General features: G+C 30.1%; 2 protein-coding genes across 2 annotated transcripts; both read left to right on the plus strand.

The window, feature by feature from the left end:
• Window positions 1-7,481: 7,481 nt before the first annotated feature.
• LOC129920251 (uncharacterized) lies at window positions 7,482-14,414 on the plus strand. Its single transcript, XM_056001525.1, has 4 exons — window positions 7,482-7,641; window positions 8,013-9,089; window positions 13,657-13,950; window positions 14,020-14,414. The coding sequence occupies exons 2-4, from the start codon at window positions 8,289-8,291 to the stop codon at window positions 14,329-14,331; spliced, it is 1,407 nt and encodes a 468-aa protein (XP_055857500.1). The 5' UTR covers window positions 7,482-7,641; window positions 8,013-8,288; the 3' UTR covers window positions 14,332-14,414.
• An 8,465-nt stretch (window positions 14,415-22,879) lies between these two features.
• On the plus strand, window positions 22,880-24,214 carry LOC129918044 (igLON family member 5; the record flags this gene model as incomplete). Its single annotated transcript, XM_055998360.1, has 5 exons — window positions 22,880-22,987; window positions 23,052-23,547; window positions 23,604-23,885; window positions 23,951-24,022; window positions 24,079-24,214. Coding segments are annotated over 5 exons (1,065 nt in total), but the record flags the coding sequence as incomplete, so codon positions are not given.
• Window positions 24,215-26,501: the final 2,287 nt, after the last annotated feature.

Below are 26,501 nucleotides of genomic sequence, written 5' to 3' on the forward strand. Positions count from 1 at the left end.
TTCTAAAATTATTGCCCATTCATCTTATTTTATTCGCCAATCAATTGTACCTACCCAAAAAATTCCGAGAGTGGAGCTTGTCCTAGATAATTTTGTTTCCAAAAATTTGATAATAAAAAAGGAAATTTCACCAATGGGTAATTGCATGGCGGCATATAGTTATATTCTTGTATGTTTTGGTTCTTTTTTATTTACCTATTCACTAAATTAAGTATTTTAATACATTAACACTTAGGCCCAATTTATTGACTCTCCATTAAACTTAAATCGCCATTAAAAAAGGGAATTTTAAAATTAAAAACCAATTTCGTTTAATTCAGTCCCTTTTAAGGATTTTTTTGAAGTTTGGCATCATTAACTAATTGAGCATTAAATTTAAAAGTAGTTTTAGTTAAAACACCATATTCGACCTTTTAAGAGGGATTTTTAGAGCTAATGGAGGTTTTAAACAGAATTTCTATTTATTTACTCTCCATTAGTGTCAAATGTCATTTCATTTATTTTTTTTATTTGAATTATTATTTTATTTGAAAAATGTCAAATGAGCTAAAGAATTATTAAAAAAACATCACAATTATGAAAAAAGTCCAGACTAGAATTTTTTGTAGGTATACACACATGCATTTGTACCATAAAAAAGAACAAAATTCAAAGAAATTAATGCATTTCTTGTCTACTTCGCACAGATACTAGATCTACTAGATTATATTCTCCACTTCAAAGCTAATCATTTTTGAGATGCTGCATTATATATACATAACATTGCAATTGAAGCCATGAGAAGAAGAGATATAAAGCTTACTTCTAAACCAATGACACGAGATGAATGCCGATAACACTTAAATTTAAGTTGTTATATTGACACCGATGGAAAAAATTAAAAATTTCACTTAACTCCTTCTTCTTCTCATGGTTTCAATTGTAGGTTGTAGCATTCTTTGGTTACCACTGGTATATCGTTAATCTCTTGCATTTTCTGGCGTTTTCAGCTGCAAAATACTTACGGGTCATAGTTTTTTGGTTTTTCTTCCAATTCAAATCTATTTGATTTGACAAAATTGTAGCTTTTGACAGATTATTTTTCAAACAAAATAAAAAATCCATAGGAAATTTTTAACAGAGTTTTAAATTTAAAGTTTCCATTAAAAGTAAGGACTTTAACTAAAGAAGAGTGAATTAAATGAATTTTTAATGGTGTATACTTAAAGGCGACAATAGTTTAACGAGGCCGTTAACTAAAGCGATAAATTTCAAAATTTAATGGAGGCTCAATAAATTGGCCATTAGTATATTAATTTGTTTTATTGTATTCTAACTATTGTGCTGTGTGAGAATATCTTCAAATCAGAAGTATGTAACGGGTGTGACTTTCTTACGTCAAATTCCAAAGAGGGGAAAATGAAATTTTTGAACGGTACCAGTTATATTTTGACTAGTAAGAGAATCCTACTAGGTATATTCGGAAATGGCTCTAACGGCTCCCATTTTTGAAGTAGGTACATTCAAAGAAAAAATAACTATTTTAATAGTTAAAACCGGAAAAACTATTCAAAATAGTCAATATTGACTATTTACATAAATAGTCACATATAACTATTAAATTAAAATTTTTGAATTTTTACACTGTTAACCAAAAAAAATACTGGGTCTCCATATTATTATTATTATTAAGGGTTGTCCACTAATTAAGAAATGGTATGTAGAAACAAATTTCACTATACCCCCAAAATCTGGATATAGCCGCGAAAATATTTTTGTTTTTAACTTTCAGACATTGCATAAATTCTAGCGCTATCAATTTTCAACCGATTTTAGTTTTTTCTCCTTCGATAATGAACCAATATTTATTTGTTAGCACATAGTACATGATTTAAGCGTGTGTTACAACTTAAATTTGAAAAATATTACAATTTACCTCGGGATAAATCTTACCCAAAAAATATTTAAAATTTACACGTTTTTCACATGAACACGCAATTGTAGTCAAAACACAAATGAATGACAATCAGCCTAATTGCGATTTGCAACTATCCAGCGATAGTTGATAAAAAATAAATTTCGATATCTTATTACTTAATTAAGAAAAGTTTTGAAAACAGAGAATGGTCCTAACCCTTATTAAATGAAATCTAATAACAAAATTCCATTAAAAAGTTGACCAGTTTTCCTATAAATTAGGTTTAAAAATCCAAAATTATTTCAGTATTTATGGGAGCGTATCGGAATCCCGCTATTTAAAATCCCGTTTTTCGAAAATCCCGAAAAAAAAGTTTCAAAATCCCGTTTACTAAAATAACGCTTTTTTAAATCCCGTTTTCTTAAATCCCGCATTTAAAAATCCCGTCAAATCCCGAAAATCCCGATTTTTTTTTTACAAAATACATGCTTAATTCACAAATAAAAAATCATGAGAAATAGACAAAAAATTAGTAAAACTGATTTTTTGCGTTGCCCACACAATATGTACCTTCAACAAATTATGAAAACGGTATTTATTTATTTATTTAATCCGTTAATAGAATAACGTTAGAATTTAAAACTATTTATGTACATACAATTTTAATAATAAAATTTTACCTAAAAAATAAATAATAACTATAATATGTTAAAAAAGTTTTCTTTAAATGTTTTGCTTTTGACATTGTCGTTTACAGATGAGATCAAAAAGTAATATTTATTGAAGACTGAAATCAATTGATTTAATGGGCTATTCACACCATAGTTTGTTCTGCTGAAAATCGGACATAAAGGCAATTGTCTTCTTATGCTAGTTTGACTATAGCTGAAATTTAGACGACACAGAGTTGATGGACATATTATTGAACCATTGATTAATTTGACAATAAAACAAAGCTGAATATATTTTCTATGTTGTAAAAGTGAAGGGAGATTTATAAGTAAGAGTCTGTGAGAATAGGGTGGGTGTATGGATCTTTGGGACCATAAAAAACATAAAATGATTATAGTCTTAAATTGAGTTCACAAGTAAAAGGAATTTCATTTATTTAAGTATCAAAATTGTTGAAATGCATCCAAATATAAGTTGAAATATATTTAAATGAAATTTCTTTTGATTATGTAGTGTGTACTTAATTTAAGGTGTTGTAATCATTTTATGTTATTATTAATCTATGGGATTATCACGATTTGATTGTTTTTCTAAAACTTTAAAGTAAATATTAGTTTGTTAATTGAATTCTTTTTTGTATCACATTCCTTACTTTTTCTTATATTTTTTATATATTATATTTTTTTGTTAAAGGTTTTAATTAAATGCGTTTAGAACAATCTCTCATTTTTTAATTTGTTTTAGTATCCCGTTTTGCTTGCAAAAGCAAAACTAGTTGTTTTATTTTAAAAAATCGCGCGATTTTTTAAAATAAAACAACTAGTTTTGCTTGCAAAATCGGGATAATAAAAAACGGGATTATAAAAATCGGGATTTTAAAAAGCGGGATAATGAAAAACGGGGTTTTAAAAGCGGGATTTTAAAAAACGGGAATATAAAAAGCGGGATTTCGAACCCAACCCAGTATTTATCAACTATCGATTGATAGTTGTAAATCACAATAAAGCTGAAAATAAGACACTTAGCCCTGATTTTTCAATCGTCAGTTAGACTATTAGAAGAATAAATGTCAATATAAAAAAAAACTTTTATTCGTAAGAATAAGCTCTATCTGAGTTTTATCTGACTATTGAAAAATTGGCCCTTAGAAATGTATCTCTTTTCGATTAAGATAAAGATTAAAAACAAAAAAAGTTTTGTTTTTTAGCACCACTTAAAGAACTTCCTTTTGTATCGTCTGAAATACGAACAGTTTTCTTTTTCAAGTAATAAAATAAAAAATACCTATTTAATAATAATCATTTTTATCAAAAAACAAAAGCGACTTCCATGCATCAAAACTGGATTTTATGGTTTGTTTAATAGTTCCTATGGCTATAAATGAACGAAATTGAAATGGGACCACACTGCAGCCAGCTTTCCAATACAAAAAGAATTATCAAAATTGGTTCACTCAGTCCAAAGTTATGAGGTAACAAAGGGTGTTTTCATAAACGTCTGCCTAACTTAGGCCTGAGTTAGTCGTGTTCATAAAGTCAGATCTGTGATCGGACTAACTTAGTCCAACTGCAGTACTGCTGTTCATAAACGTCATCATGTCGTCAACGTCGGGCAGATTGCGCAGCCAAAATTGTATGCCTGCAGAACTCAAGAAGAAATTTATTTGGCTCTTGATTCGATGTTTTTATTGTTAATTAATGTAAATTTTGTAAAAAAAAAAATATTGAAAAGCAAAAATATTAATTAGGGTGGTGCAAAAAAAGATTTTTTTTCATTTTTCCAAAAATTTAAATTTTAATGACACAGAAAATTTCCAATTCGTGTTTTTTGAGATGATGAGTTTAAATTAGGGTTGCCATGCGTCCGGGTTTTCCCGGACATGTACTCTTTTTTGGCTTTGTGGGGGACGTCCGGGATAGTTTCTATCAATTGTCCGGGATTGTACTCTTTTGAAGCCTCTAAAAATCTCACTTTTTGTATGCTACTCTTAATTCATTCCTTATTCAAAAAACGAATCGAGTTCATTAAAAGCGAGGCGTTTTAATTTTGGTCTATTATCTGCTCAATTCTTTTTTGTGTTCTGTTCCAATATAATCAAAACTCAAAAATGTGAGTATGAGGTACTGGTTAGTGAATTCTCTGACCAACAAAAATTTATTTTAATAATTTATTTAAATTTTATTATTTATTACAGTTAGGTACCTTATTGTAAGACTCAAGTAGCAAAATTTTAAACGTTTAAGAAAAATATAAGGCCGCTTAAGTAAGTTGCTAAGTCAAAAAGACCATTTCTTAACTTAAATAGTAATTTACTAAAAATTCTATTAGCATTTAACTAAGGGCTAACAGTCAGTTAAACAGTCATTTAGAAAAAATAGAGAAAAAATCAATTTTTCAACAAGCAGATATAGCTTATTCCTTAGAATAAAACTATCTGCTTCAATCAGAGACGAATAAAAATTATTCTAAGGAATAAATTCAACAAAAATATTGTGTCAGTTGTCAAAGCTGTTTTGAAAGAATTTTGAAAAAAATACAGTGGAACACAAGAAAACAAAAACAATCATGAATAAAAATGACGTTTAATTTTAAATATTTTTGAATAAATTATTCTTGATTGAAAAATTCAATGTTTTTATCTGATTGTTTATGAGCCTAATAACTTTATTCGTCGAACAGTTAACTGACCTTTTATCAGAAGATTGAAAAATTGGCTCTAAATCGTTTAAAATTTTGAGCAATTGGATTTTAATGGAATTTTAAATTTTTTTTTACTGTAACTACATTCCAACTTTTGTAATATTAGCTAAAATTTTTACTTTTATTTTTTTTTTGTGAAAAAAAATAAGAAAAAAATGCTACGGGAACAAGGGTTAAAGATGTGATTTTTAGTTAAATTTTGAAAAGATTGTTCCGCTTTTTTTTTGTTTTTATAAAACTATGCATTCCTTTTGTCCTAGTTTTGTACTCTTTTTTGTGTCCTTATTTGTCCGGGAAAGTCCGGGATTTTACATCTCGATTACTAGTTTCGTCAAAATACATCTGGTAACCCTAGTTTAAATAGATTTTTTTCGTATTAGGGTGGCTCTAAAAAATGTTATCTTCTACAAGTGCTTGTGGAATTCCAAAAAAATTCTACGTGGACATCATTTTGAGCAAATTATCGATGAAAAAAAATTTTTCATTAGGGTGGTTAAAAAAAAATTTTTTATTGATTGAAAATAAAATTAATTTTCACTGCAGAGAAACATGATTTATGAAATATAATGTAAAATTGGGTGCGTATTTTCGCATTTACGCTTGGAATTCAACTAAATTCCATTTAATTAATTTGATATGAATTTTATATTAATATAGCAAAAAAAGCACTTAACAAACTTTCTGTGCACTAAAACTTATTTTTTTTAAACGCGAAAAAAAACTTTTTTGAACACCCTAATTTAAAATATTTTTTTTTCATCGATAATTTGTTTTAAATGTGAGCCACGCGTTGTTTTTATTATTTTTTTTAGAAGAAAATATGTAATTTTTTTTTTGCGCCACCCTAATGTAACCCGGTTTAAAATTTTTTTGTGTTATTAAAAACGATATTTTCGGGAACTGAAAAGGTAAATATTTTTTTGCTTAAACAAAACTCATTGTGTGGTCAGTTATAATTTTTTTTTTTCTGACGTTTATGAACACTCAGTGACTGCAGAAAATTGTACTTACGCAGGCCTGCAAACATTCTGCACAGTTGGTGTGTTCATTAATGCGGCAAAGCAGAAAGACGATTGTACTTACGCAGATTTCCGACGTTTATGAAAACACCCACATAGTGCATGTGAATTACAATTTCGGCCTAAATGCTAATACACCCTAATCAAAATTAAATAAACAATTCCACTCGATAAGTGTACAATAGGTGTGTTTTTTATTATTATTACCATCGGAATTAACTGGACAAAAAAACGCAACGGGACTTATACTATGTTTCCACCTACGCTAAATCCGAGATTAAGCTAAGTAGATTTAGAATAATTCTCGAGATTTATTTTAAATCTACTTCGCTAAATCTCAGATTTGGGTTCAGCTACCCATAATCTAAGATTTTCACCTACTTTCAATCCGAGATTTAGAATAAAACTCGAGATTTGTGCTAAATCTACTTAGCTAAATCTCGGATTTAGGGTAGGTGGAAACGTAGTATTAACCTAAAATCTTGGCAGCACTGTATATTGAATGTTCCGAAAATACAATTTTAAACAAGTTCTAAACAATTTATGAAAATATTAGTTTGGTAGCACAGATTTAAAACTGTTCAAAAAGTTAAGCCCAGAGAAATCTCCGGGTTAAACAACTAAGGTGTTGTTGCATTTAAAATGTAAATTGCTTAGCTCCGACTGCGTTTTTTTTTTGTGGTTCTTGTGTTTAAGACCGGTTGTAATAAAAAAAAACACACCTAATATTTAATTTAAAGGTGCGAAAAACAGAAACAGTTAAATGCATTTTTTATCTCAACTACAAAAATAGGTATGCGCCCTTTCTTGAAATTCGGTAGAATGGTAGATCAAATAGTTTGTACGATATGGACAAATTTTCAACTTTAGATTTATTTCTCAAATAACCATTCGTTTTCACAGAATTATTATTAAACATTTTAGAGCACTTACCCGTACCGCTACCCTTTGGGTGATTTCCTTTTTTTAATACCCGCGCTCTTACCACATACCTTTCCGTTTCCGGTGTGGTCATTTTTCATAACCGTTCGTATGCTAGAATTTCAACGCCATCTCCATATCACATTTTAATACTACTTCCAATCAAAATTCAATTCATATTACACGATAACACCCCTGTAATATTTCCCAGCTGTTTCAACTGACATTTCAAAACGTCATCCTACAACAGAACACCAAAAATAAAAAAAAATCCACACGACTTCTTCAAAACACTTGACATTTCAGTTCTTCGCGAACAAAATTTCTTGATACAAGACGGAAAAAAAAACCTACGAAAAAAAATTTCCTCCGTTAAGTAATAATAGTGCTCTCCCCCCAAACCGAACCCCCACAGACGCAACCAACAATTGGGTAGATTTCTAACACTAAATCCATAAATTAAATTAAAACCTAACAAAAAAAAAAAAAATCATTCTTTACAAAAACCCATCGTAGTCGTCGATGTCACATAGTCTACATTTCTTAAAGTTTTCGGTTGACATGAATATTCTTCAATTTAAAACTTTTTTTTTAATTATTAAAAAAGAACAAGAAGAAGAAGAAGAATTTGGTGCAGTGCCCAGGAAATCAAAATATACCAAAAACCCATAATCTATTTATTTTTTAGTAGTTTGTTTAGTTGCAATTTTATTTTAATATATTTAAGTCATTTTTCAAACGAGTGCGTAATGTAATAATGCACAACCAAAGTAAAAAATTAGCTAATTTTATATTTATTGTAGATAATATAGATAATTTAATCGAAGAAAAAACCTAATTGTTTTGAATCCAATCAAAACAACAGCATAACAATATTATTAATTGGATAAAAAGCTCTCTTTTTTGCTTTATTTTGGTTATAAATTGCCTTTATAATCCACTGTCACTCGTGTCAACCCTGTTGTCAACCTCTTATACTCGTGCGCTCTTTTTTTAAATTTTCCCCACCACCACCACCACCATTTTCCGGAACAACCCTCAAACTATTTTTATATAAAAATACAAAAAACTTATACAAAATGTTGAATATTCCTCGTTTACGAGACGTCCTTAAGAAGCTCGAGACAACTAGCGATCTTGCTAGGAATCTTATAAAGAGAGCAAGTGTTGTTATTGATGGCAATAACAACAACAACACTATCACTATAAATAAAGAGCATGGGACAATGATTTCCTCTTCTTCCTTTGCCGATAAGCCCCCTGATGTGACGTCATCTGTGACGACATCATCATCCACTCTTGCCTCTCAATTTAATACACTGACAAAAATCGCTACACCAGGAACAAATGAAATCAAAATGATGATGTACAACAACAACAACAACAAAAATACAAAGCACGAGATACATCAGCCACAACCAAAAACAATCAGAGCTGCGTTATTTAATGCCAGTCTATTTTCGAGGGCAGTAAGCAACGGTGGTGTTGGTAGTGCGACTATTTCATTCGAATCACAATTAAATAGTCAAAATTTACGTAAAGAAAACGCCTTGAAACATAATCAATCATTTGAATCAAGTCGTAATAATATGTCAGAGACAAAATTTAAGGAAGACGTTGTTGTAATGATGACACAACAACAACAACAACAGCAAGAGGGTGAAACTATCACTAAAAAACAGCTGGACGATGATGGACAAACTACGACGACGACAAAGGTTTCTTGTAATGGTGCCTCTTGTGGTAGTGGTGTAAGTGGTGGTGATAATGCCTCCTCTGGAACGGACAAACACGATGGACGAGGAGGAAAAGAAAAACCATGCTTCAATAGCAGCCTAGCCGACATATTGCATTTTATGGAACTTGTTGGCAATTTGAAGGTCAGTTTTTTTTATAGATATTTTTTTCTTTCTTTCTTATTTTTCTTCATTTTTTGGTCAAAACCAAGTTCTTTGTACCAACCCGAAATATAGTCAGTAGATAGAGATTCATTTTTCATTCATTCATTATTTTTATTGATTTTCCATTCCCCAGTTAAGTTGGTAATAGGTTGGTGGAGGAAGGTATTTCGAACCGTACCAATCTCAGAAAAAAAAGTGATTTCTATTTTAATTATTTATTTCTTTTTTTTTTTTGAATTTTTTCCCCTCTGCTAATTTATTGTCATACCGCAAAAGGTTCTCGTGTTTGTGTTATCAAATTCTATTCTTACATAAGCATTAAACAAGCACCAGAAAAAAAAAATTATCTTGATTAAACTTGATTTCATAGCTTTTTCGTTTCCTATTGTCAGTCAGTCAGTTTGTTGGTATATATTCTCAGTTCTTTAAGGTCGGTGTACTCCTTCTCTTACTCACTTTTTTTTTGGTAATTTCACTCATTTGTATATGTAAAAGTAAAAAAAGACAGTGAGTCGAAGAAGTTTCATGACTCATCTCTATTAGCTTTCTAACTCTGGGAGAGAATTCTGACGAACGAAAAAAAATAATACAGCAAAAAAAACGAATTTTTGCAAAAATTTCATACCAAGGTCAAAATAATGGCATTATACAATGCCAAACATATAGATAAAATGTACATACATACGTTTTTTATTTACTGAAATATACAAAATACAAAATAGAAAAAAAAATTATTATGAAACCAAAAAATGTATCAGATGCTAAGCAAAATATAACAAACAAAATGTATGTATAAATATCAAAAGAAAAAAAAAACTAAGTGCAAAGACGAATGCTCTACAAACACTTGTCTTTGCTTTACTTTGTTTTATTTTATTTTTATTATTTTTGTTTTTGTCTCTTTAAAGTTGATTTTTCCATTCATTGAGCAGCCAAGCATTTTTCTATGTCAAATGCGGTGGTGATACCTTAAACTTGAGTTATTTAAAACGTTATTTAGGTATTGCCATTTTGTTTACTAGAGTTTAAGTTTTTTTTCTTTTTTTATTTTGTCGGCAATAATAGATAATAAATTTTGTGGTTAATATATGGAATGACCAATGAGTGTTGATTTCGCTTTGAATTAAATAAAAAGTTTAATTCAATTTAAATCACGGGGAGAACTTCTCATTCCCGCCAAGATAAGGAATTGATACCTGCCTTGTTGTACTGAGGCGTACGGAAAAGGTTTTAACCGGATATAATTCCTATTCCTAATACGTCAATTTTAAAATTAAAAAAAAAAAATTGATTTGGATAAAGTCTGACAAGGTTATTCACTAAAATAACTTTTGTAGACGACAATTTAATCCCTCTGTTAAATATAGAATTCATCAATATTGATTAAATGCTGGTATAGTAAAAAAATTCAACTTTGAGAGCTTCATCGAATTCAAAACTCATGTTGGGCTTATTTCTCATTTAACAATTCCATCAATAGGTGTGTTTTTTGTCATACTCATTACCAAGTTGACATGTATTACAAAAAATATACGATAAAGATAAAAGTCCAAACACTGTGGCGAAATGGTTATTGCGATGGACTATGACGCTAAAGGTCTGGATTCGTATCCCAGCCTCAACCACCTAAAAAAAGACTTTTTTTCAGGGGTACTGCTCAGAATGTGAGAAATTGACAATGCCAACAAGAGTGCATCCATGCTTAGCCGCTCAGAATTTGCGGTAAAAATGTAGGCCCAATCGGTTCTTGATTGATTCTTGCAATTAATTTAAACATCAATAGGAGGCTTTTAAAAAACTTCACAAAGTACCTACTTTTTTAGAACTTTTCCGGCTTCAATTCTCTTCGCAGGTCCATGGAAAGCATCTGATTCCAAGTTCATGATTTTGAAAGGTTTGGATTCATTAGCTGTCGTTAAAAGCTTGATGCCATCATAGGTTTTATGAAAGCAGACCTATTAAAACCTTTGAAATTCTGAACTTGAGTTGAGTTTTATTGTTTTTTACGCATAAAATTTGGTTCAAGCCCATCTATTAAGTATGTTATTATACTTGTCTTGTATTTAGCTCTCGATTCATGAAGAATCCCTGACCGAAATGAGGCGTCTAATCGTCCAGACCAATAGCTTTGGCATCACATATAGTTGAAGCAAAAGTTCAATGATTATTGTCATCTTAATAGCACTCCAATGGATTAAAATCATGGTCGGTTTGTGGACCAAAAATCACGGACATAAAAGGGCTTAAAACTTTATAAGCGTAATCGTGTTTAATTTTTTTTAATCTTATTCGATTGAGCATTAAAAACACCTTTAAATCGTTTCTGCTATAGGTACTAAGAATTTATTACTTTCTCTCTTTGAATGCATTTAAAAAAGAATTCAATAAATGAATATTGAGGGACCTCTGAATATGTAAAAGTTGGTGAAACTCTGCGTCAGTGCAACTTAAGCAATAAGTAAAATAATCATAAAAATTTAATAAATTTCCCCTCTAACGAATCACCAAAACTCTTAAGTTCGAAGTTTGAAGTAAATCGCTTCAGTGGTTTAGGCTGTAGCTCGAGATAGAGACAGGCAGACAGACCCACTTTTTTGGATTGTCTATTATCGTAATGTCATGCCTGATTGTTATTTCGAGTTCGAATTTTTGATCATATTTCTGACAGAAGTCGCAAAAAAAATCTTATATTGAACCTTATATGCGGAGTGATTTTTCAAAAGGGTATACAATCATTTTACACTTTTTCCAGTTTTGTTCGCCAGATTGGAATGCTTTATTTAACTTAAGTAAAATGAGAACACAAAATTGATTCCAAAATTCAACCTCTGAAAATATGTAAAATCTGAAAATTGTATAAAAATTACAATTTTCCTTCTGAAAAGTCACTTCTCATAAATAATTTATAAAAAAGAGACAACAAACAAAAACAAATAAAAATAAAAATCTTAAAAGAAAGAAATAATAAAATGCAATACAACAGATTAGCAAACTCAAAACTAAAGCAAACAAAATGCACGAGCACGACTGTGCAATACAGTTATTATTGTTGTTTATAAAGTAATGATTCACACAAAAAAAATTTTCAATTTAATTTTATTAAACATTTAAGCTGTTATTTGTATAAACGTTGTTTAACTTCAAACAACTGCTTAAATTTGGAAAATGTGTTCAAAAACCTTGTTTGTTGTTGTCTTATAGCTGACAAACAAAAGATACAAGAATGCATTGTCTTAACCTTGGATAATGTTATATTTTATTTTATTATATAAACCATATTTCCCACAATTTGAAAAACGTTTAACAGTGTCTTAGTAGCCAAAAATCTAATAAATAATGCTGTTATTATTCATTGGATCATTTTGAAAATATTGATTTAAACAAAAAACAAAACAAATTTTTCAAAATTTTTTTTCTTAATTTTACCGAATTTTTATATCAAGGTTTCTTAAAAGATTCTATGGGAACATTTCCGTTGAAATCATTTAAGTTGTTAACGAGGAAGTCAGAAAACGACAGTAATTGTCACAAAAATATTTTTTTAATCAAAATCGTGAGATCTATTCTTTTAACATTATCATTTAATTTTAAATGGTTTTGAAATAATGAAATCTTAAATTTTTAAATTAACTTTAAACATGCCCTTAGAAGTTTTGAAATTTAACTGGGTTCCTTACTCATCCATGTTGTTCATTAAAAATCTGGCTTAGCTTTTTAACCTGACAGACATAAGCTGGAACTGAATAATTATATCGAAAAGTTTTAGAAACTAATACTTTTATCTACCAACAATGTTTTCTTGTTTTCCGTAAAAAGTATTTAAAATTTTAAATACAAAAGTCAGAAAATATGCAATTAGAGTAGAATTACGGGAAAATTACAAAATACGGGAGACTTGTTCAAATTCAATACAGAATCCAAATACTAAAAATGAGTTTGGATTAATTCTCTAGAACAATTTGAAACTAAGGAACAGCCATACAAATCGAGCTTTAAAATCAGATTCGTTTTAGAGGGTTTCATGGAAAAAATAATTGCTTTACTTTGTAGGTGTCACGAAAACACGTCTAATGATAGCTTGATAGTACGAAAAAAAAAATACAATATCCCTGAGAATATTCCAATAACTATATAACTATTTATTAGAAAACATCTTTAATAAACTGGTATCCGTATCTTAAATCTCTAACATATTTTGCTTTGGTTCTCGAAAAATGTCCAAAAGAATGAGTGACACTCCTAAAAAGCACTAGGTTTTTGAGCACTTGATATTTTTCATGTGAATATTCATTAAAACAAACTTAAAACTTATCTTTTGTTATCCTATCTGATTTCCGTGAATATTTTTTCCATTGTGTATCAGTTTAAATAACCGTGAGATCTATTCTCCGAAACACTTATGATACATTGCAACCGATTTATCATAACCTAAGTAGGTGTTTAGTAATTGCTTCAAGTGGAACAAAAACCACGTTTAGAATAGAATCATTTCAAAGCTTTCATTTTGCCAATTCAATTGAAAATTCATTTTTGTTTTCTCTTTTAGCACACAAAACGAACCGGCTGGGTTCTGCGTGATGTCGACGATTGTGAATCAATATCTGGGCACATGTATCGCATGAGCATGATGACATTCCTCCTTGAAGAAACAGAAGGCCTTAATCGAATTCGATGCATGGAATTGGCATTGGTTCATGATTTAGCTGAGAGTCTAGTTGGTGATTTGACTCCGTTTTGTGGAGTTGCTAAAGAAGATAAAAAAGCCATGGAATTAAAAGCAATGGCTGATATATGTAAACTTGTTGAACCTCGTGGTAAACGTATTATGGAATTATTTGAAGTAAGTTTTTTGTCTCCTCTATTCACATAGTTTATATTAATTAATTAAATTCTTTTTTGCAAATTTTAGGAATACGAAGAAGGTCAAAGCGCTGAATCAAAATTCGTCAAAGATCTTGATCGACTTGATATGGTTATGCAAGCTTTCGAATATGAAAAACGCGACAATTGTCTAATGAAACATCAAGAATTCTTCGACTCAACAGAAGGCAAATTTCAACATCCATTCATTAAGAAATTGGTAAAGGAAATCTGCGACCAGAGGAAGTCACTAGTGGAGGCAAATGTTATTGCCAAAGGCGAACTTAACCTAAAGACTGTCACACCCAATTGTCCGCCGTGTTTAGAACACAAAATGGAACACAAAAATGAAAGAAGCTGATGAGAAGATCATTACTTTGGGACCTTAGATTAATCTTCCTCAATTATGTGCATACTTGAAACTAAACGGGGACAAAATTTAAATTTAAAAAAAAATTACTTCTTTTTCATAAAATATATGAATGACACATACTAACAAGTTGTACTTATGTTAAAAAAATAATCAAAAAACAAATCGGAAATTGAATTATCATGAACACTTGCATTCAAATTAAGACGATGCTAAAAAAAAAGCACGCGATTATTGTTATTTACGCAGCACCGCGTATCCTTGTGTTTCCGATGCAATTATCTAGCTTTAGTTCTTTATTTTTGTTCTATTTTTCTTTCTATCTCTCTCTCTCTTTCTCATTATCTTCTGTATGTTGTGATTAAAATTAAAAATCTCTAAACGTAAAAAAAGCTAAAGCTAATAATAATAAAAAGCTTTTTTTCAATTAAACACCTCGTGCTCTAAATTATACAAAAAAAAAAAAAAAACTTTAACCAAATACATTTTATTAGTAAATTATTTCTATTTTAAATTGTAAATCAATTCAAATAAACAAATTAAAATGACAAAGTTATAATGCATAAACACAAAATGACATTTATTTGTTAAATTGTGTGTTTGCAGAGCGGGAATGTGTATGAAGAATTATTATATACAGTTTATTTTTTTTATTTATTTTTAAATTTAAATTCGTATTTTAACCACATTATACAACAACAACAAAACAATTACATTCAATAAAAATCTAAAAAAAAAAAAAAAAAAAACAGAGCAATGTTTTAATTTACGAGATCAATTATTTTATTTTATTTTATGAGAAAGTTAATTCATTTTTATTAGAATTTTTAATCACTTTCAATTCGCTAAATGCAGTCAAAGTATTATAATTCAGTCAAAAAAGGTACTATCAATTGGGATCTTGAATATGATGACTTCTAACGCGAGCTAAAAACGCTGTGAATAACCTTAGGCAAAAAGTCTAAAAGATGACGAATGTTTATGAGAACAAAATGCAGTTTTGAGAATATCACGGATGGTTTCAATGGCCAAATAAATGCATTTGCACAAGCTAATTATAATGACTCCTACATTGGTAGATATCAAGATGTAAGTGACTAGAAGCAAAAATGTTTTGGTTTCATTATTTGGTCCCACTTTTTTTAAACTTTAAACCTAATCAGGTCACTAAGGTGTATGCGTAACATTTTTTTTTATAAAACTTTTTTAATTGTTACTAAAAACATTTTAAAACTAACAAAACAATAAAACGATATGACCTAAGTAAACCAATACAAGAATTACAAATCAATTTTTTTTCTGCAGAATGCAGAGTAATTTAAATTAATTTTTTCTAAAATGCGGGAGCAGATATCTTTGGACCTAGATCTCATAACAGATTTTAGTTTGAAGGTATAAACTTGTTATGAACAGGCGCATTCATTTACCTACAAAAATTTAAAGTCTATTTTTTCAGATTTTCGAAAAAAAAATCAAGGTTAATCCCTCGCCAGAAAAAAATGATTTCAAAAATATCTTCCAAAGAAATCGAAAGAGACATCAAAAGAAAGGTCTCTTTAAACCCACTTAATTAATGAAAACAAAATATTCTTTTAGTTCTGGTTGCAGAGTTAGTTGAATCTTTAAGTTTTTTTTTTTTTTTCAATGCGGAAGGATAATATGTGAAATACGTGAGCAAATATCTTTGGACCTACATACATAGGTCTCGAAACAGGTTTGGGTTTAAAAAAAATGAGCTTGTTATGAACAGGCGCATCCACAAAAATTAAAAAATTTGTTTTAAGATTTTTGGAAAATAAATCGAGGCCTGAAAAAAAATCAATTTCAAAAATTTCTTCCAAATCCATCGAGTGAGACATCAAAAGAAAGGTCTCTATAAACCCTATTAATAAATGAAAACCAAACAAATGTTTGAGTTCTGTTTGCAGAGTAATTTGAATCTAAAGATGTTTTTTTTTCTAAAATGCGGTAAAAGATACATATTTTTGGACCTGGCTTGTTATTAACAAGCGCATAAATTTAGGTTCAAAAATTACAAATCTAATTTTTTAAGATTTTCGAAAAAAAAATCAAGGTTAACCCCTTGCTCATTTTCAAAAATTTCTTCCAAACCCATCGAGTGAGACATCAAAAGAAAGGTCTTTTTAAACTCTATTAATACATTAGAGCCAAAGTTTCTGTGAGGTCTGGTTGCTGAGTTATTTGCAATCAAAATATTTTTAATTTTTTTCTTAACTTGGAAAGTTAAAAAAAAGCACACACAAAAGTGCATAGTTTTTAAATACAAATGATTTGAGGGAGTACGATTTTTTAACATGTTTATTTTGTATCTCTTACCATTTCCATTAACCTTCCCATTACTTATTTGCTCATATTCATATAGAAATAAGGAATCAGCAAATTTACTTCGGTGTTTAAAAAGGTAAGCTCTTCACAATCATTCCCCCAAAATACTCATAATCAAACATAACAATTAACACATTTGTTATAAGAAGTTGAAAAACAAACGTATCAGCACTTTATTTAGATAGATTCATTAGGAAGGGATCTTTAACGCATATACAAACATTCTCGCGTTCCTTCGGAATCACTACCGTTGCAATTATGGAGGGTATAACATGAATTTTATTACATTTCTCTGCGAAAATAATTAATTCTTTGATAATTTGAAAGTATATTTTTGCCATTCGTTATTTGTATCATGCGCAAAAAGGACAAGTAAAATATGCCGGGAAGAAATTATATATTGAATTTGAATATGATTTTATTCAGTTAGCCACCGCTGCCGATGGAAGTGTTATTTTAAAACACTTCAGTCTTAACAAAAATCTGCGGTTGATAAGTTTGGCCTTAAAAAATTCTTAAAAATTCGGATTACCTTGCTTAATCTAGGAGCGTTTATTGTTAAGTTGAATAAAATAAAGTTAAAACAAAAATATAAAAATGGAAAACTGGATATGTTATTTGATTATTATTTTTATGCTGGTGCAACTTTCACTTTCCAGCACATCGGAGTTAAACAATTATTGTGAGTGTTTTTTTTTTTTATAAAACAATAATTTAAAAAGTTAACAAGAAGAAGGAACTTTGTTTCTCAAACGGTTAAGTGTTGTTAAGATTATTTTATTAAAAAAATTCAAAAGACGTAACTTAAATAATAATTAAAATAACAAAATTAATTAAAAAAACACCGATAAAAAAACTTACTTAAATTTCATATCGCGTTGGAAACGACAAGGAGTAATAGACCCTTAAATAAATCACTTTTTACGTCTTGAGAATTTTGGAATTAATTTTTTAGGACCAAAATAAACGGTACCAATATATGTACCACATTTTGAAAAAGATTTATTTTCTCAAAAACGCTCCTGTAATTTTCATGAAAGATATAAAAAAAAAATAATTTTCGAGCAAGGTTATCTTCTGATGAAAAAAGTTAGTTTTAAATATTCATCATTAGAATGCCATAGAAACGTTTTTGTTAATATCTGAATTTTCCCCAAACGACTAATTCAATTTCAACAATTTTTAATACTTAAGCATTTTTATAGCTTAAATATGAATTAAAAATAAAATTAAAAAAGAAAAATACATTTTTGGACTAAAAAAAGTATTTTTTTTTGTTGAAAAATCAAATTTTTGAAAAGGGGGCTTTTAAATTAAGAAATTTTGGTTTATGCTTATTAATAACAACTAGAAAATGGATTACCAACTTTATAAAAGTTCTAAAAATTTAAGTAACGTTAACACTAAAACACATAAATTTTAACACATAAATTTTAATTAAATTAATCTCAAATGTTAGAAAAAGTGTCTTTAAAATATGAGAATTAATTAGTTGTAAAGAATTAAGTATAATTTTTTAATCTCCCTTGAATTTTCTATTATATGATTTTTTTCAACAACAGTCTTGAAAAAATCGTAGAAGTATCAAGCAAATCGTAAATATGAATGAAAATGTTGGTTTCAAAAATTAATTCTTCTTAAAATTAATTCTTTCTATAATTTTCATCAACCCTTAACTATAGTGGTGGGTCCAGGGGACCCACATCTACTTTTAAAAAGTTAATAAAAACCGTTGAAAATGAATTTTCTCTTTTTTTTTTTTTTTTTTTACTTCTTCTAAAGTTGTTATCTTTTAATGCTTAAAAAAAAAATTTATAAAAAAATTCAATTTTGTATTTTATTTTATCATTTCAAAACACCACAAATTTTCACCACTATAGTTAAGGGTTAAGGCCAATCAAAACTTTGCATTTAAATTGTCTTATTTTTAGATTTAGGTATCAACCATTTTTAAATCATAATTTCAATTTTGCTCCCAGCTCCATCCTCTCACAAAACTTTTCATCAAAATTTGGCTGGCAGATGCTAGCATCTAGAACACCAGCGAAATGCCATCACAGGTCAACTATTTTTTTTTTTTTTTAATGTGTGTGTTCACTGTGGCGTATGTGGAACATTTTTTTTTTTAAATAGCAAGTCGGTTTTGTTAATGTCGATTTTCTCAAAAACTAAAAGATATTAATGCATCTGGCTTTCAATTTTTGAATAAAAATTGACAATAGCATTAAATATTTTTATGCTTAGTTACGAAAATTTGATAAAAATTAGTTTAAGCAAAAAGTTTGTATTTTTTTTTAAATTTCAAGTTTGAAAATTATTTTTTCAAAAACTATTCAATAAGACAACTATTAAAAAAAAAATATTTAAAAAAAATTAAATATTGCATTTCTGGCTTTAAAAAAAAAATAAAGTACTATATTGTAGGAGAAGACGGGGAACAGAGGACCACCGGGGCACAAAATATCTCTCGTTTAAAATGATAAATCTGTAAGCCTATCAAACAGTTAATGAAATAACTCCTCAAATAAGTAATGTCAATTAATTTAAATCACAACAAAAACATTACTGTTAAAAAAAGAGCCAAGTTCACCTATGTTGAAATTATGCTGACACAAAAAGTACTGAGATGTAAAAGTGTACCAAGTTCTAAAGTTTGGGTTCAAATTCGTATCAATAAAATTTTGATTGTTCTCTTGACAATTTTTCTTTTAATTACCGATTTTTAAAGTTATTTCAAAAATTGCCAAGTAAACAATCAAAATTTTATTGATACGAATTTGAACCCAAACTTTAGAACTTGGTACACTTTTACATCTCAGTACTTTTTGTGCCAGCATAATTTCAACATAGGATAACTTGGCTCTTTTTTTAACAGTAATGTTTTTGTTGTGATTTCACTACTTTTTGCAAGGTATGGCTGTAGAATATAAAATCTCTTTATTTGATGAAAATTCAGTGAAAATGGGTTGTTGCCACGCCCCCTGCCTGAAATTCTCAAACTTTAAATTTTTTCCTTTGTATAAACTACCAGCTCTACCATTCTACCAAATTTCAATAATCTACGATAATCAGAAAGGCTCTATAATATTTTATGAAAATTCAGCGGAAATGGGCGGTTGCCACGCCCCCTGGCTTAAATTCTCAAATTTTAAATTTTTTCCTTTATGTAACTACCAGCTCTACCATTCTACCAAATTTCAAGATTCTACGATAATCAGAAGTGCTCTATAATATTTGATGAAAATTCGGCGGAAATGGGCGGATGCACGCCCCCTGAATAGAAAATCTCAAATTTTCGATTTTTCCCTTTGTATACACCACAAGTCCTATCACCGTGTAAAATTTCAAGCTTCTACGTTTACGGGAAGTTCTCCATAATTTTGATGATCTGTCAGTGAGTGAGTGAGTGAGTGAGTCAGTCAGTCAGTCAGTTACGGTTTTTGCGATTTTTGAAGCCCTATATCTCAGAAACTACTCATCGGAAGAGGCTGAAATTTTGTGAGGAGTTTGGTTTGGACCAGTTCAACAAATGTAGCGAGTTTGAAATTTCTAGCATCTCTGGTGTGGAAGTTAGAGGGGGGTCGAAAATGGCCTGAGTTCTTTCCTGTAAATAAGGGTGTAGTGCCAAAGTTGCTAGAGAACTTGGCTGGGCACTACCGTGCCCCTTGATTTGTTCTTCAGAGAAAAAAATTAAAATTTTAGTTTTCCAAAACTAGATTATGAAAAAGTTATATGAAATTGTACCTGTCTTCTATTTAAATGCTTTGCCAATAAAACAATTTGAGAGACGCTCCGAAGATTATGCCAAACTGCTACTATTTTTTTTATAATTACAAATATTTATGTACGAATATGTACAGTTTTACTGAGAAAAACTAAAAAGAAATTAAACTAAAGCTAGGTTAATATATCTCAGAAAAAGTGTTAATAAATTCATTTGGATGAATATTTTAAAATTTGCACCTTCAAATCTCCTATTCAAAACCAAACTGATTGGGGCAGGAGTAAACTAACTAAAATAAAATACACATATATTTAGTTATACTAGATGTTATTTTTGAAGTGGTATAAATAATTCATATTTTACTTTAAAAAAATTTACAAAGTACTAATCTCAATCAACCATACACAAATATGATTCATCTTGACATTGACTTGTTTTATGGCTTCCATAATCACTACCACCACTCTGCCTTGTTAACATCCAATTACCAAATCATTAAAACATTCCATACACCTTTCTTTTCCTTCCGACAAGTAAAAACGGACGGAATTTATTTTCCTTTTTAAACACTATAACACAACACCTCCAGGATGTGCGATTTGGTAGAGGTAAGGTATATTGAAAAACAACTTGCTTCCTGGAAAATGTCCTGCATTTTAAGTGGCGCGAATTGAACATATACAAAGTATATGAACTTTCATATTATTATTTTTTGTTTTTTTAAATGCAATTTTATCCCAGACAAAATTCCTGTTCCTGTGTGTGGTTATAAAGCGGCCCATAAGGGAAAGTAGGATAATAAAATATATTTTTGCAGACATTGCGTGTTTGGAAGGAATTCCGAAAAAACAAAGGAGAAAATCGACAGGAGTTAATAGCCCTATCCACACAGGCTAAATGTCAGACGTTCAAATAAACTGCCGCAACAAATCAAATTTTTTTCCCCGGAAATTGTATTAAATTTGGGAAGAGTTTGGTGTTTCCTTTAGGAAGTTACATTATTTGGTTTTGTCTTGTATTTTGTGTGTGTGTGTTTATTGGGATTAAATTGTATTTTTACCTTTGTACTTTTCAATACTTTTAGGTGCAATAAAAGACCCAATAACTGCAACCACATTTATGCTAACCCTTTTGTTTCTTGAACTTAAATTTCTTAAAAGTGAACCTTGATAAGCGTTTAGATTCTTTCCAAACATTAAGTTCACAGATAAACACGCCTCATAATTTTTTAAAAGAGTTTAACTCCTAAAAGTATGTATTTTTTCTTTAATTCTACTAAAAACTGTCGATTCATATAATAACTCCACAGACTTTACAAATAAAATGGAACCCTCAAACTCATTTGCACTTAAATTTAATTAAAATTAAAACAATTTTCAGTATTTTCATTTAAATATGATGAAATAATGTTGCAATCATGCAGCCGGAACAGTTTATGTTCCTAAACAAAAACATCTTACCCTAATTATTTGCAGGACACAACATCTTTTTTTTTTCTTCCTTTAATGCGAGTGAAGAAGATAGCAAAAAGCCTAATCCTAAAGAAATGTTTTTCTTTTATTTTTTTGCTTAGCAAGGATATTCGGTTAATTCTCGCACTTTGTAGGTATAATTTCAATAATTTGGAATTAATTTTTAACATCTGGTGGAGGGTGTGTTGTCAGAGATCAGGTCCCAGGGTGAGATATTGGTTGGTTCAATGCAATAAAATGAGATTAACCAGGCATTAATAACCTTGAAGGGACACAAATTGTCATCAATTGCGATTTGCAAAAAATAATTTGGATCAAAAATTATTTAGCTGAAAATTATATTGAGAATTACTCTTTATGCAATTAATTATACCTAATAACAAAAGATAAAAAAAATTAAATTTCTCCAAAACGTTTTGAAAAATATTAAGTGGCACTTGTACAAACGTGGATCAGCCTTGGTTCAGGAATTTAACCCACCGATTTCGGCGGATTAGCTGCGGGTCAACTTCGGTTCAAGCATGCATGTGGCTATTTTTACATATATGAACCTTGAACCAGTGCTAAACTTCAGCCTTGCTACTGATTTCAGAAGGTAAAAGTTGCTGATCCACGGATTAAATATTTGTACAACTGGCCCTAAATGTATTATTTTGATATACCACCGCTTTCACGGCAAAGAGGCATTTGTCGAAAACGACATTTTTGAAAATGTTGTAAAATAAAATGTATTATTTTGATATACCACCGCTTTCACGGCAAAGAGGCATTTGTCGAAAACGACATTTTTGAAAATGTTTTAAAATAAATATCTCCTTGTCGCCATGTCGCCTTATCGCCATGTCTCCATTTCACCTTGTCACCTTGTCACCATGTCGCCTTGTCGCCATGTCGCTATGTCTTCTTGTCGCCATGTCGTCTTGTCACACATTTCATTACTTTCTATTTTTTTCAAATGCCCTTGCTTATTTTATGTTCTAGTTGATAAATTTTTTGTCTTCTTCCAGCTGATCCCAAGTTTAGCGCCCCAATTGCCAATGTCACTGTACCAGTTGGAAGAGATGCAGTTCTTACGTGTCTAGTTCATGAACTGGTATCCTATAAGGTAAATATTATTATAAACCTCTGTAGAACCCAATAGTCACTATGGAACTTTTTTTTTAATTCAGGTTGCATGGCTCCGAGTGGACACCCAAACAATCCTCTCAATACAAAACCATGTTATAACAAAAAATCATCGTATCGGAATAAGTCATACGGAACATCGCATCTGGCAGTTGCGTATTCGTGAGGTAAGTGAATCCGATCGCGGTTGGTATATGTGCCAAATCAACACTGATCCAATGAAAAGTCAAGTCGGTTACTTGGATGTAGTAGTTTCACCAGATATTATCGATTATCAAACAAGCAAAGATATTGCTGTTCAAGAGGGTCACAATGTTACTTTTATATGCACTGCCTCAGGTCTTCCAACACCGGTTATAACATGGCGAAGAGAAAAAGAAGCTCCTCTCATAACCAATGGAAATCGGAAGATATTCAGTCTTGAAGGACCAAATCTTACATTGAGTCAAGTGAATCGACATCATATGGGAGCATATCTTTGTATTGCTTCAAATGGTGTACCACCAACTGTTAGCAAGAGGATTTTATTAATTGTTAATTGTAAGCTGATTGAGGTTTTGTCATCCTGCATAGAAAATGTAACTTTTCCCTTTCAGTTGCACCAAAGTTATGGTCACGTTATGATAGAATCTACACAGCAATTGGACAACGTGTTGTCTTGGAGTGCATTTCTGAATCCCATCCCTTATCGATCAACTATTGGCTTAAAGATAAAGAATTCATACAAGGCGGGACATATGAATTAGATACTTTGGATAATATCCATAAAATTGTAATGCGCCTCACAATAAGACCAATGAAAGCGAAAGAATTTGGCGAATACAAATGTGTTTCAAAGAATCTTCTGGGAGAGACCGAAAGATCCACGTACATATATCGTAAGCTTTTTACCCACTATGGTCATACGATATAAAATAAGGATTTTTTTTTTCTTTCTTTGCAGATAAATCAAAGATGAACTCACATGAAGTCAAACGAACCAACATAGAAGAAAATGAATTCATACTAATAGAAGGTAACATGATTTTCATGAATTTTAATTTGAATAAAATCAATGATTTTTTCTTTCAGATATTTTATCAAAAAGCACTAAGTTAGACCAGAGAATTTATTTTCAAGAAAACTACCTTGTTCTTTGTTTCATTAAACTTCTTATGGATAAGCTTAGATACTTGTAAAAAGGGATCAATAAAAAATAGAAAATATGTATGCTCAATTCCTTGACTAAGTTCTAGTACTTTCTTTAACTTTTTCAAATGCGCCAGAGGGCTTTAAGTCCAGTTAGACCTTTACCTATCAACTTTAACCTATGTACGTTAAAGTTAATTCTCGTTAACGGAACCATAAATCGCAAGCAAGAAAATCCGAAGAAGCCTTCACTTCAAAAATTCCGTGTTGGTTCAAAGGCAGCACTAACGTCTAAGTTGGTAAAGTCATGTATAATGATGAAACCCTGCGAACTAAGTTTAAAAGGCAAAAGAGAAGAAGCAGAGCCAAAAACTTATGGAAAAAATAAATTAAACAACAACTGCTTTCAGTTGACCTCAGAAACGAAACATAGAGAACAAAAATAGAGAAGAAAAAAATAATAAGAAGAAAAAGAAGAAAAAAAAACAAACAAGAAGAAAGAACCATAATTCGTAAGACTTTCTAGGATTACACGGTTCTTCAACGCGTTGACTCTCTGACGTCGTCAAAAGTATTCGGCCCTAGCGAGGTAATCCTTCCAAGCGCAAATTCTCTGCATAATTCTTGACCCTTTCCCTTAAGAATTTCATCATTAGATACGTCCACAATATATTGATCAACACTGTCTTTTTTTATTGCTGACAAGAAAGGTTGTCCACTCTCAGTTAAGTGGTCTTATCGTTGTTAATGTTGAATGTCATTTTGAAATTCAGCTAACTGCATTCCTCCCCTGAAACAATTCAACCGTTATACTCGAACTTCAAGGAATGCCGAGCAGTTTACACTTGAGAGCAATTTAAAACTAACCGCCAAGTAGATTCTTTTTTTTTCGTACTACACACTTAACATGCCTGCCATTTCGCTCCCATTTTAATGTTAAAAACTTCAAAACCAACCTCCTTTCATTACGTACACTATTTCACCCAAAAGCCCTTTAGTGCGCACAAATTATAAAAACAGAATTAACCCTTTGCCTTACCTATACGTCTATTGATGTCTGTTTTTAGCTCGTCGTCTAGACTTTAGCTTTGATCTCCAACAAAATGAATATTAATAAATGAATGCCGTTTTTTCTGAGTCCTTGATTCGATTCCACACTCATCTTAAAACCTTCATCTAAATTGAAGAGCATCGCATGTTGTTTGGATACAAATAATAATATTCAATACCTACATCTTAAAAGCCTTTAATGTGAAAGGTAAGTTAAATAAATTATCTATTGACGCTGTCGAACCCCTTCAAAGTCAATTTGATCGATATTCGACGAATTCCTCTTTAATGATCCGTTGGTATTAAAATGGTCGTTAAGGATCCAGACCGGAAACATGCATCTTCAGTGTTGAGTCTCTTAAGGAACTTAAGTTTTAAAAATACTGGAGCTGTGATGACTCTTTAACGATTTTTTTTTATCCTGCAGAACAAAAGTGAGATTCCACTTGTCTGTCTCTCATTCTTCTGAGAAAAGTTCAATTTGTAAATCATCCACTTCGACGCTTTGTTCGATTTGAAAGTTCTGATAGCTGCCTTGATCTCGTTTTGATTTTCTAATTGGAGCCCAAAACTTGGATTTTATTCATGTAGAGCTGTTGGTTAGTCTCATTTTTTCTTGGGATCCAAATATTGCAGGCATCGATTTTACACTACCACCGACAAACAAGTTCCTCTTCTCTAGATTTCTGATGGACAGTCTGACTACCAAGTTACTGTTTTATTTTTAATTCCATGAGCTGTGGAAATAGTTCTTCGAAAGTGGAATTCTTGATTTCTATTCGCATTTAAGTATTGTTACAAGACACCAATTGATTCGAATAGTAGTACTAAACGACAAGTCAACACCTAAATAGCAAAAAGCTTAACAATAGACAAACTATCAAATATTACACCAGTTTAAAAAAAAAAAAGTAAGTTAACATTGAAAAAAACTTTGTATGTTGAAGTTAATTATATTCAATATAAAACTCTTTTCTTTCATATTTATCATCAATTTATAATTTAACTGGTTCCTTCAGTATAAAAATTAAAAATCAAAATAATATACAATATCTATGCAATCACAAAAAAAAAACACAGTTGACATGTTGATATCCTATTACTCAAGCCGCGTGCAGTAGATATAAATTTTCTACAAAAATTCTAGATAAAACACCATTTATGCAATGCAATTTCCCTCATAAGAAAAAATAATTTTTGTCTTTTAGTTTTTTTTTTTTAGTTTTTTTGAACAACAAAACTTAAAGAAAAATTTGTAATTGAAAGAAATTAAACGAATCACAATTCTTAAGCTATATAAGAAAAACACTTTAAAA

This window comes from Episyrphus balteatus, chromosome 4, assembly GCF_945859705.1.
Source record: "Episyrphus balteatus chromosome 4, idEpiBalt1.1, whole genome shotgun sequence".
In the NCBI taxonomy this organism is placed as follows: domain Eukaryota; kingdom Metazoa; phylum Arthropoda; class Insecta; order Diptera; family Syrphidae; genus Episyrphus; species Episyrphus balteatus.